At 41.3% G+C, this 13,344-nt stretch overlaps 2 protein-coding genes across 2 annotated transcripts; one reads left to right on the top strand and one right to left on the bottom strand.

Moving 5' to 3' along the window:
* The first annotated feature begins 220 nt into the window (after window positions 1–220).
* On the top strand, window positions 221–1,001 carry LOC114537177 (P2X purinoceptor 7-like). Its single transcript, XM_028558296.1, has 2 exons — window positions 221–453; window positions 575–1,001. Exons 1-2 carry the CDS (start codon window positions 221–223, stop codon window positions 999–1,001), a joined length of 660 nt encoding a protein of 219 aa, XP_028414097.1.
* A 9,595-nt stretch (window positions 1,002–10,596) lies between these two features.
* On the bottom strand, window positions 10,597–12,504 carry LOC114537178. Its single transcript, XM_028558297.1, has one exon. The coding sequence runs from the start codon at window positions 12,502–12,504 to the stop codon at window positions 10,597–10,599; it is 1,908 nt and encodes a 635-aa protein (XP_028414098.1).
* Between the last annotated feature and the right edge of the window lie 840 nt (window positions 12,505–13,344).

A 13,344-nucleotide genomic window follows, 5' to 3' on the forward strand; every position in this document is an offset into this window, starting at 1 on the left:
CAATTCTTTTTCTTTAGCGAGATATTTAACTTTGTTTTAGGGATTTTCGTGTCTGTTGCCGCCGCCATGTTTGTTGAAACTGGGGGGGGGGTGCAAAATAGCAAAATCTTGAGAACTGTGACGTCAGTGAGTGATAGAAAACTATTGAAATATAACCAGAACAGTTGTCGACTAATATTTTCCCAAATTTTTCCAATTTCGATTTTTAACTTTTACGACGATGTCACAATCAAGTTCTAGTAGCTCTTCCGACGCTGATGCAGATTTTGCATCTTGTGAACAGCCTGATATTAAGATTGAAGATGACGAGGCAGAGTATTCGCTTCAGCCATATTTATTCGAACCAACGACAAATCTGCCAAGTTCGGAGGAAAACAGTGATGAGAACGAGAGCGATGACCAGAAAGAATCCGATTCTTCAAATGGCGAGAATCGCCTAAATGATTTAGAATGGTAAGTTTAATCATGTTTCGATTTGTTCAATATAACGTGTTGTATTTTTCTAGAGCGGAATTTTAATTTTTCTCAAACGGTAAATATAGACTAAATAAATTTATTTACCTTCTTATGTAAGGTGTAAATGTGGTCATTGTCAAATCATGGATAGAGCTGAGGAAAGTGTTTGCTGTCAGGAAATTCCTGAAATGTTAAGTCTCAATGAAGAAGCTGTAACTTTTGAGAAATTAAAACAGCCCCTGACATGTATAACAGACAATCCAGCATTTGCTGCTGTCTGTTTAAATCACTGGGTACTCAGGACAGCATGGTATCAGTACAAGCAGCAGTATGAAAATCCATTTGAAGGCCCTGAGCATCAAAGATATAGACATGTTGCTTATCGGCAACTGGCACGACTAAGTTGGGGGGTTCTTGGTAGGCATGTGAGGGTAGTGCTGCCATCTTGTGGTGTAAGTTGCATTCGAGCCCATTTCCCGCCACCTGGACCAGAGGATGAACATTCCTTTGTTGGTTTTACACCACCATCTGATGAAGAGGAATGAATAGTTGTAAGTCTTTGAAATTAATCCAATAAGGCATTTCATTGATAAGTAAGACCATCTGGTATTAGACAGAATAAATTGTCCAACATTTGACCAAGTTCAAGTAACTGGCTCAAAGTAGGATGCAAACCAGGCATTTCATTGACAAGTAAAATCATCTGGCATTACACAGGGAAAATTGTGCAACATTAAAGCAACCAGGCATCAAATTGACAAGTAAAATCATCTAGTATTTAACAAAGTAATTAGTCCAGTATTGCATGTGTTGCAAGGATACATTTTCCCTGTAATACAGATAGTTTAGTTATTTTTGCTGAAACCTGCTAATATGTTCCTTAACTGCCATTTTTTGTCTGGTTTTCCTTGGTTGCAATGTTCTTTGATTTCTGATTTTTCTTTGATTTTTTACTTTTTTGTGATTTTTTTCCTTTTGAGGTTTTCCTCTTTGGTCTTCTACATTCCAGGACATTTTCCATTAGTTCATCAAGATACTTGTACTCTTTTTCCTCCATGACTGGCTTGACTACCCATGTTTTGCGGACTTTGGGGAAAACTAAATTGAGGCGAAGACTGCCTTGAGATGATCCTTGCTTTACCACAGCTTGCTTTCTAGAACAATTGTGATTATTATCAAGGGCAGCAAGCTGTGTGCGAGCAATCATTCCATCATGCCCAAAGTGCTGTCTTTTAGGACAGTACTTCAGCATCATGGAATGGTATACCTCAAGGCTTCCAGTGTGGTGAAACTCGGTAACCAACTTGAGATCTTTCAGCAACTTTTTGTTGAAAACCACCTCCTCAAGGGCTACATGAGCTGCAGTGCCAGGTTTTAGCCAAACCTTCTCCTTAATCTCCCTTCTAGACAGTGTGTGGTGAGCACATTTTTTAAAATGTTTTGCACCTCTCCATGAGTGCTTATTTGCAATGTGATTGACAATTGACGTCCATTTCTCAACTAGAATGGCATAGTTACCATCACATGTTGCTACACTCCACCAAAAATGAGAAGAAACAGACTGGATCCATATTGACAATTCCTGAAACTCTTTCTTCTTACTCTTCTTTGATAGTTTTTTAACAACCCATTTTGAGATATGCCAGACATCATATTGGTGTACAATGCTAGAATGCTTCTTTCTCATTTCTGCTGTGATAGTTGTATGCCTATCTGTTGTCAAACATCTTACTTTGACACCTTTACTCTTCAGGATTTTGAGGACCCAGTTGCATCCTTCAGCTTCCATTGCATTGGATGATGTGACTTCAGTTACTTGTACTACCTCAAAATCAAGCACTTTGTTTGTACTTTCATCCATAACTGTATAGGTGCCATATTTTGCACAATGCCCAGGGCTGTCGCACCTCCCATCTCCACATATATCTAATTTGGGTAATTTTTTCACTTCCTTTATCAGGCTATCTTGGTGGTCTTTCCAAGCCTTATCAACTACAGGGATAAGAAACTCCTTCTGGATGCTGTAAAAGACACTCTTGCCAATAAATGCTAGATTTAAACGTTGGACAAAAGAATTGATATTCTGAAAGGAATTACCACTAAAAAGAATGGACCCAGAGAGCAAAACATTGCCAGCAGCTAATTTTGAGCCAATCATTGGCTGTGATTGCCATTTACTTTGGTGACCAGAAATACATAATGAGTGAACCACCACCATACTGCCAACAAGTGTTTTGGAGACCTCAGCTGTGGGTTTGGAACAGGTGGAACACGTTAGAAAAAGCTCATTAAGATTCTCTTCAAAAACAAGAAATTTCTTTTGGCTGGCAGGACTTTTAATCGGTTCATCATCGGTTTCATCCTCTGTTTCAGTTTGACTTTCTGCAGATACAGGCATATACATGTCATCGTCAGAATCTATATCAGTACTGGTACATGTTAATTCTGAACATATGCTTTTCTGAGGTGATACAATTTCAGCAACTTTATGTGTAGAAACATCAGTAACATTAGTAGGTAGGTAATCATTAGTAGTTTGAGTGGCAACACTTTCCAAAATTGATTGATTTTGAGCATCGGTTTGAGTGGCAACAGTCGCAAATGTTGGTTGAATTGGAGTCTCTGTTTGAATATCACAACTTTTCACTACTGGCAGGCTTGTGTGTACCAACAGTTCACATGGGCCACCTTCCTCCATTACTGTTTCATTGGCTGTTGGAATACTTGTACTGCCTTGGAAAGGTGCTGGGCTTTCAGTTTGGCATTGTTCCCCCTGACTGGTGAAACTTGTTCCAGGCAGTCTTTAAGCAACTTCAAATAAAGAAAGTAACATGCTTTCCACACAATGACAGATATTAACATGTGTTTAACCCATTCATATAATATACAAAAATTGTGATGATTTAATGAAATGTATGTATACCAGATGTACAGTAGATTGTATAATATGGACACTTTAATATGTATTGTAACATTGGTTACCACAGAAAATTACAACTGTACATTGTATTTTATATTACTAATAAGTGTTAGTTTATGGAAAAAATTTTAATTAAGCTACTGTAGTTAAATAAATTTAGTCCAGTTGTTGCGCGCAAGAAAATAGAAATGGGTAGTTGGTGATTTGTGATGGTGATCACAAGGGTTTAAAAAATGTTTTCCACTTATTACTTTATATATACACTTGTTAAACAGTGCTTGTTATTGTGCTTGGGAATAGGAAATACTAGCTAAAACACACAATTCCACAACTAACACAATTGCAAGAGTGCTAAATTTTCTTTCACAGATATGATGATATTCCTGTCGCAGTAAATTCACAATGATGTAACATATTAAATGAGGTCGATAGATAAAATATTGTTTTGGGTTGTTGTGCAATATTCTATAGTCCAATTATATCTTTATATAAAGGCCAGCGCTTTTAATACCTCTTGCTTAACTTGTTTAGTGCGTATTTGCTCCCTCTTTCGACCTGTTGTTCGTGGTGTTTCAGGCTTAGAATGGGGAAATATTGAAGGGACTGAGTTAGGTTTTAACCTCGATCTTCGCTGGTAACCGGGTATCAGATTTGCTAATGTTTCCTCGAAGCAATCAGGCGTGAAATGAGCCAAACAGACAAATGAATGGTCGATATTGCGTGGACTCACTCGGCGAATTCTCGCCATCCATGCTTGTCGCAAACGCGAATCTCTCGGAATTCGATGATAGCTAACTCCTGTTGCATTCCGTGAGTTATTCGTACAACCTGGAACCATGCAATGAGGCATTTTGAAGAAATATTTCACACTGAACAAACTAGCAAGAGCAAAGCGCTGTACTTTAAATAAATGGTGTTTGGTTTCTATCACTCACATACGTCACAACACTCAAAATGGGAAGGTATTCCCCCCAATTTCAACAAACATGGCGGTGGCAACAGACATGAAAATCGTTAAAACAAAGTTAAATATCTCGCTAAGGAAAAAGAATTGAGGCGAACAAATTACCATTTCGGGGTATACTCATAAAGGTCTTTCATATGAAGGCAACTTGTTTCAAGGCCGGAGTGTTCCTTTAAGTCTCCATATTGGTAGGTGCAGCGAATTAGGGAGACAAACTTTTCGGGAGCTCCGTAGTGCCCCAGCAGCGTCCTCAAGGTCTCTCGGTCCACACTGTTGAACGCTGACGTAGTCAATGAAGTTGAGGTACAGAGGCGAGTTCCACTCTAGCGACTGCTCAACGATGATTCAAAAGCTTGCTATCTGGTCGGAGCATGATCTGTTGCGTTGGAAGCCTGCCTGCTGGTCTCAGAGCTTTGGGGTCCACCCTCTCTTTCATGCGCTCCAGCAGTATCCTGTTGAGAACAGTATCCTGTTGCCTAGCACTGAGAGGAGCATAATCCCTCGGTAGTTTCCGCAGTCACTGAGGTTCCCCTTCTTCGGCAGCTTGATCGGGATGCCCTCTTTCCATTATGCTGGTATTTCCTCCCTCTCCCAAATTTTCTTAAACAGTGAGTGCAGTAGTAAAAAATATGCAGATTTTTCAATACTGCCAGAGTCCTTTTCAGTAAAGTTTAGTAAAGGTATCTTAGTTTACCTCTATGTATTTTTTTTGTGTTCTTTGCTGTGTAGTTCCAAAGTTTGTTTACTATTTCTCCAAAGGTACGTGTTGGCTTGAAAATTAAGTTGCCAACCTTAACAATATATAATACAGTAATTAGTACAGACAGTAGAAGCTGACTGCGTGCATAAACAATGCAGTCGAAGACTGAGTATTAACAGATATCTGGGCTGCCTATGACCACACATAAACCACACATAAACTTGTTTGTAAAAGCATTTCAAAAACTTTGTGAAAAATAAAATGAGAAGAAACATAATGAAGCATGGGAGATAGCAAAGAAAAACATGGATACAGTCAAGACAAAGCAGTGTAAGAGAAATAATCAGCAAGCTTTTTAGTTTTTTCAAGGGGTAAATGGTTCAGCTTTGTATAATTTTCAGCTTTTTATGCAAAAGCATAAACCAACTGTGAAAGGCTATTACACCTTTGCTTTAACTTTAAAAAGTCGTTTAAAAGGTGTAATTTCAATTTTGATATCACAAATACACACTATAAGTAAGTATAAAACTTTTAGCTGTCCACTGCATTTAACAGAATAAAATAACATTTGAGTTTTTTTCTTTGTCTTTGAAGATTTTGTACTGTTTTAATTGTTTGAAACTTCAGTTTTAAACCATTTGTTATGTGACCTTTATTTTCTATTAATGCGAGTTAGGAGATCTTTACAAGGTTTGACTAAAGTTCACTAATGTTCTCTTCTTTCTCCATTCTTCTCTTCTCATCTTCAAATATTTGTCATTGCTGTCCCTGTCTTTGGACGTTGGTTTTGTATGTTGAGCTTCTCCAACGTTTCATATACTTTTTACTCCACTAGTCCACTGAAGGTTCTGTTGCTGTGTGCCTCTCATACTTTGTTTACTTAAGGGCTGTGATGCACTAGTCGAGTTGGTCTTTAACTTAATCGATCACTGTTAAAACTTGTCCACAACTTAAAATATTTATTATTAACTTAAAGTACAATTATCAAGTTATTACTTTGCGAACCGTATCTCAACTTATAAACTATTTTACTAATAATTTTATCGAATTAAGCTTTTGGTGACGTAATACTTCAAATGCTTAACCGAGCAAAATATAACAAAGAAATGATTGACACAGCCTAGTATCCGCATAGAACTTATGTTCTTGAATCCTGACAGTTGAACCTTGTATGATAGTACTATTGTTTGGGAGGAAATCCCATGGGCTGTCACCCCATGACAGGAAAAGTAATTTTGTGATTCCTGGGTCATGATAATATTTACTTTACACGTCATTTTGTGACATGTTCCCCAAGTAATTTCCTCATCTATATTGACCTTCTATTTCTTTGCAATACTAAATTACATTATATATTTGCATTTCATAATACATTACTTAATTGCCGCCATGATATAATGCAAAAAACGGGCAATGTTTACACTAGCTTTATGACTATTTTTGTATAGAACGATGGAAACATTAACTATAATATAATCGGTAAAATATAATATCAACTGATTTTTGTTTTGTGTCATTTCATAATATACGTATACGTCAGGTTAGCTCAGGAAATTGTGTACTTGGTTTGAAATGGCGAGGGGTTGGTGCATACATGTATGCAAATATGTACTTATGCATATCGCGTATTGGCGTTTTTAAGCTATATTATGCAATATTGAGCGAAATTATGGCCCAGAGTAGGCCTTTTACACTAGCTTTATATTTATTTTGGTACCGAATAATGGAAGCAGTAGCTATTAAAGAATACATATCTTCTACACCCCTTGAATGCCTTCCATTAGAAGATCCACCTAAATTTTTAGAAGTTACCGAAAAAGACCTATAAATGTAAAGAACTTAGAAGTACTTTCTTGCAGAAACCACTAGAACCATTAAATGTGAATCGGAAAGAAATCGAAACTGTTGAGAGTGTCAAACTACTTGGCATTACATTAAGTAATAAACGTAGTGCCCTTATTGAAGGAGTCATCAATAAAGCCAATAAGAGACTATACTTTTTGGTCTAGTTTAAGAGGGCTAAGGTATCAACTGCTTTATACATTGTGTGTTCGATTAGTTATAGATTATGCTGTACCAGCCTTCTATCACGCCCTTCCGAAATATTTAAAGAATGACCTCGTACGTTTAGAAAAAAGAGCAATAGCAATTTTAAAGCCAGGAGTGGATTATGCTTCAGCTTGTTCGAGCGTCAGGAGAGTTAGTATGAAAATAAATAGGGGAGAATACATGTTTTATAGATATTTGTCAACCGGCCTATTCTTAGTGGTGAAATAACAAAAGGTCCCTATTATACAGAAAAGAACAATAAAACATTGCAATAAACACCAAAAGCGGCATGTTGTGCGCCGCATCGCATGATCTTAAGCTCGCTAATGTCAAGGACGTCAAGATGCATTGTGTGACGCTAGGAAAAATGTAGTCGGAGCTGTCCTTCTATAAGAAAGCACACTCCATAGCTTGTGCATTCCGAAAGCTTCAAACATCCAAACTAAACTGAAGAAAGAAATATGTTGGCGATTGTGTTCAGCAGGGAAAATTTCAGAGAATACATCTATAGAAAGAAAACAGTAGAATAAACTGATCACAAGCCATTAGAGACCATTTTTCAACTTTTACTGTCAGCACTATGACGGCTGCAAACAATTATGTTGAAAGTGAAAGGATATGAATTGAAAGTTGAATACATTCCTGCAAAGGAACAAGTCGTCGCAGACATTCAACATACGGGACTAATTAACAGAGTCCTTTTTCTAGACTTCAAAAAACCCTTCGATATTGTTGGTAAACACATTAGCGCACAATGCAAAAAACTTTTAAGTGCTATAGCTCTCTTGAGGAGGCGTTCTTACCACAAAAAGAGCTACTTCGATTGTATAACACACTAGTTGTCGCTTACTTTACATATTGCTCAACAGTCTGGAATGATGGTAATTGTAACAATCTTGAAAAATTCTATAAATGCAAAACAGGGCTGCTCGTGTTATCACTAATTCAAACTATGAAATAAGGTCAAAAACGATCTTTAGAAAACTGAAATGGATCCCAGTTAAATTTATCTTACTTAAAAGGGACATTTTAATGACACTCAAGGCTATTCGTTGTGTTGCGCCGGACTATATTATTAATATGTTTAAACTTTGTGATAATGAAAATTACCAAATGCACCGTAACAGACACAGACTCAGATTAGACAAACCTAATGGGAACTTTATGAAAAAAGTTTTTCCTACTAAAGAGCCTGTGCCTGGAACCTTCTACTATTTACCTAATGAGCTAACTTACAATTATAAGCAAATTTATACTCTAACACGCTGTGAACGAGTATAAAGCATTTTAAAGCTAAACTGCCTGACAAAACAACACCAGAACAACAGTATATAGGAGGAGGGCATCCCTTCGTTTGTGCCGTCGGAAAATACAATTTTCTAATAGCTACAGTTATTTTCTTACTATTATATGCTAGCGATATCATAACGTTTTTGATAGCATTACAAGTTCTATGATAACTGTTTCTGTTAACGTCACTATAGGCAGCGTTGAATTCTGTTCTTGACTATAACCACCCGATTTTAGCTGCAACAGTAACTGGAACTTCTTCGTTTTGAGACGTTCAACTGGGCTTGGCCTATTCTCCTTGCGACAGTATAGGTATCGACCAAGGTTAAAACACATCTCGGAGCGCTTTGTACTTGTTTCACTTGTGTTCACCAAGACAGCTCGAAGTCTAGTTGTTATATAATTATGCTTGCATCTGGAAAAGGAACATTCCGCTTGCCTGACTATAGTATCTAGAAAAGAAAAAACTAAACACCTGTGTGGAACGTGCAGTGTGTTAGAGACGGCAGGCTTTACTCTACTGGCGACTTTCGATTTAAATAAACACCTTTATTTGACATATAAAACGCCCTTACAATAGCTTTAAGACGACATTAATACGATCTTTCGACCACGTTGTTCTTGTTGCCTTGGCAACGTCCTAGTCCCCTTTTCGCGATCTCGCGCCTAGTCCCGCGCGGGTTAACAAAACGATATATAAAATGTAAACAAAGTAATAAAGTTCAGCTGTTCGAAACACCCCCGCCCGTGGCGTGAACCCCGGGAAACGTCACTCTTCCTCATGGTGCGCTTCTAGCAACGCCAACTTGCGCACCGGACGGGTATAAGTCCCAGTTTTTGTCACGACTTCGGCTGACCTCACGAGTCCGTCTGCACTGGCAATCGGTGCCATGACTCGACCAAGACGCCATTGACCTCTTGGAACATTGTCTTCCACGATAAGCACGAGGTCCCCTCGACGAAGATTTCTTTGTATCGTACGCCACTTGCTGCGTTCAATCAGATGCGGTACATACTCTTTCCTCCATCTCTTCCAGAACTGATTCGCCAAAAACTGACTGTGACGCCATCGACGCCGTAACGACATATCTTGCTTGACAAATTCTCCTGGCGTAAGATTTGAACTTGCCCGCCCATGAAGGAAGTGATTGGGGGTTAGGACACTGGTATCCGTGGGTGAACTGCTACTCCCACCATACACGAGTGGGCGAGAATTCAGGAGAGACTCTACTTCAGCGATTACTGTGAGAAAGACTTCATCAACCGTGAGGACGTTACCCATGCGCCGACAAAATTCGTCCCGTTGTCGCTCAGGATACGCACTGGATTTCCTCGGCGAGCTTGAAAACGTCGAAGCGCCATGATAAACGAATCCGCCTCCAGGCTATGGGCTACTTCAAGATGCACAGCACGCATATGAAGACAGGTGAACAAACAGATGTACCGCTTCTCGACTCGATTACGGCCAACACGGACGGAAAATGGCCCCGCGTAATCCAAACCCACGTGCTGGAATGGAACACTAACACCAGAAAGACGTATGTCAGGTAGATCATTCATTTTCTGGGTCATCGGACGGACGCGACGCAGGTGGCAGAGCGGACACTTGAGCGTGCAATTCTTGACTTCCGCACGACCGCGTAGAATCCAATACCTTTCTCGGATGTGATTGAATACATGTTCAACTCCAGCATGGATCAACTTGCGATGATAATCGATAACGATCAGACGGGTAATGTCATGCGCGTGGTCTAGTATAATCGGGTGTTTTGCATCCCACGGCAGTTCAGCCTTGTCAATTCGTCCACCGACACGTAGTATTCCATCAACTAGCTGCGGGTCAAGACTGGCAATTCGACTGTCTCGAGAAACCGGGCGACCTTTCGACAGTGCTTCGACCTCAGCTGGAAACCGATCTCGTTGTGCCCACTTGATCCAATACAATTTGGCTTTCTCCAATTCTTGGACACCCAGCGCTTCACTCTTGCATTTATCTTCGTTTCGTAGGTTGTGACAAACTCGCATAACCCAAGCTGTGACACGAAGAAGCTTGAGCCAGCTCGAATAAGCAGCTGGATCGATTAGCTTGGTAGCTTGGACTTGTACTCGTAGGACCTTCTTCTTCAATTCAGCTTCGGCCTTCGTCGGAGCACAGAACGATACGTCATCAATCGGCCATTCTGACTTGTCAGATCTCAAGAAATCAGGTCCTGTGATTCACCATGACTCTCCTTGAATGTCAACGGCAGCTGCTCCCCTGGTTGCGATATCTGCTACATTCAACTTCGTCCGTACGTGATGCCATTGCCCTGGATCGCTTTCAGATATCACCTCAGCCACACGATTTGCAACAAAGGGTCGAAAGTTGCGGGGCTCACCACGGATCCACCAGATCGCCGTCGTCGAGTCCGTCAAGTACGTTACGTGGCACATGCTCAGATCTAACTGTTCACAGATAGTCTTCGCGAGGCGCACTGCTAGTTGACAACCCATCAACTCTCCGCGAGGTATCGATATGGTCTTCAGTGGCATAAGGCGTGTCTTCGCCATCACTAGATGACACGTAATCTCCCCGTCAGTCAAAGTGGCACGTACGTAGGCGACAGCAGCGCAGGCATCCTCGGATGCGTCACAGAAAACCACAAGTTCTCTCGTTAACGTTTCTGCTGACAAACTGTAGACATAACGAGGGACAGCAAAGGACTTTAGAGCAGGCATCTCGGACTCCCACTTTGACCATTCAGCAGCAATATCAGTTGGCAAGGGCATGTCCCAATCTAGGCCCCGGGACCATGTTCGTTGCAGGATAATCTTCGCACGAACCGTAAATGGACTTGACCATCCCAATGGATCATATAGGCCAGCTAATTTCGTAAGAACACCCCGTTTCGTCAATTGCACAGATGGACGATCAAGATGAGCATAGGCAAGTCCTAGAGTATCTGATTGCGCATCCCATCTGATCCCTAATGCTCGCCCAGATGGCAGGTCACCATGTTGTAGGATTTCATTTGAAATGGCTCGATCGGCCTCGGGTATTGTTGATAGTACGTCTGGCGATGATGACAGCCACTTTCGCATAGGAAAACCTCCATTAGCCATCAGAGCAGTGACGTCTGTTCGTAAAGTCACCGCTTGGGGCACACCAACACAGGAAGAGTAGAAGTCGTCGACAAAGATGTCACGTCTCACGGCAGCAGCTGCTTCTGGCCATTGCTTTTTGTTATCCTCTGTCGTTCGGATAACGGCAAAATTTGCCTCGCATGGTGACGACTTGTCACCAAACACTAGGCAGTTAATTTCATAGACGTCTGGTGGTCTGGTTGAGTCCATGTCACGCCACAGGTATCGATGATACTTGCAGTCTTCTTCTCTCAAGCGAACATGGCAGAACATATCTGAGACGTCACCTGCGAGTGCAATCGGTCGTTCACGGAACCGCAACAAGATACCTGGCAGATCATTATGAAGGCTTGGCCCTGCTTCGAGGCAGTCGTTGAGGCAGACACCCTTGTGTTTTGCTGCAGAGTCAAACACAACTCTTGGTAATAGTTTGTGTGGACTGATTACTGGGTGGTGTGGCAGCAGCCATTGTTCTCCATTAACAATGTGCTCTTCAGGCGTCAGTTTGCGGGCAAACCCTTTCTCCACATATGCGTTGATGGCTTTGCAATATCCCTCAGCAAGTTTGGGATCCTTCTGTAGACGTCGTTCTACAGACTCTAGACGACTCAAGGCTGTCTCAAAGTTGTTCGGTAATGGTGGTCTATCAACTTTCCAAAGCAATCCCATCTCGTAACCTGATTCTACTTTACGACACGTTTCATTCATCATGTCCATGACTATTTGGTCGCTTCGCGTAAACTGGGTGGTGGCTTCTACACGAACTCCGAAAGTATCGATCTCCCAAAACTTTCGCAATTGATAATTGGCATCTTGCTCTTCTTCTGACACTTGCACCCGCAATATACGCTTTCCTTGACTGTTCGAGACCGGCACCGGACCAGCAACTACCCAACCGAGTGATGTCAGCTCTGCATATGGTTCCCCAAACTCACCACGCCTCACATCCAATGGTGCCATCAAGGAGGCAGCATCAAGACCAAGTAACACATCCACCGTCATGTCCCCCACTGACTCAATAGGGACATCATGCAAATGTTCATATCGTTTCTTTATCTCAGTCCAGTCAATAGCCTGGACTGGCTCACATATGTTCTTTATAGTCCATGCATATACATCAACTTTCGTCACGGATGGAGCAAACGGAAGACGAACATGTTGCGACTTAAGTGTGGTACGCACTCCGCCCACAGCATCAACAGTGAGATTTTGCCTTTGACCTTGTACCCCTAACTGTTTGGCAAACCCAGTCCTAATCAGTGTTGTTTCACTCCCTGAATCTAAGAGTACAGCCCCCCTCACTATTTCTCCACTGTCGCTAACAAAAGGGACAACAATGGTTTTTAGCGCAACCTTACTCTGGCTTGGAACCTTTGCTTGTGCTTTGCCGCAGTGAACCCCTTGTGGCTCAAGGGTTTGGCCTGCAGTGGGTAAAATAGGCGCAGGTAAATTAGGCGCAACATGAAGAAGCTTATGGTGGCCTTTCTCGCAAGAATCAACTCCACACTTAGGCGCAGTGCATTGGCGGCGCTGGTGCCCTAGCCCTAAACAACCAAAACATACCCTTTTTGATTTGACAATTTCCCAACGCTGATTCACGCTAGCAGCTAAAAACCCTGGGCATTCACTCTCCTTATGTTTCTCAGCACTCTCACACAATGCACATTTCCCTACCCTCTTTGCTAGCAAAGACTTCCTTGGCGGAAACTTTGGGTGTAACTTAGGGTCATCCCGTTGCCGGGTTGGGTCATTATAGCGATCACGTTTGCGCATTGATCTAGCTCGTGACTGGGCCCATGTTGCTAATCCCTCAACTGTTTCAGTTGCCTGCTTGCGCTCAAT

This window comes from Dendronephthya gigantea, unplaced genomic scaffold (genome assembly GCF_004324835.1).
Source record: "Dendronephthya gigantea isolate DGI-Jeju-01 unplaced genomic scaffold, DenGig_1.0 000152F, whole genome shotgun sequence".
Classification (NCBI taxonomy): Eukaryota; Metazoa; Cnidaria; class Anthozoa; order Malacalcyonacea; family Nephtheidae; genus Dendronephthya; species Dendronephthya gigantea.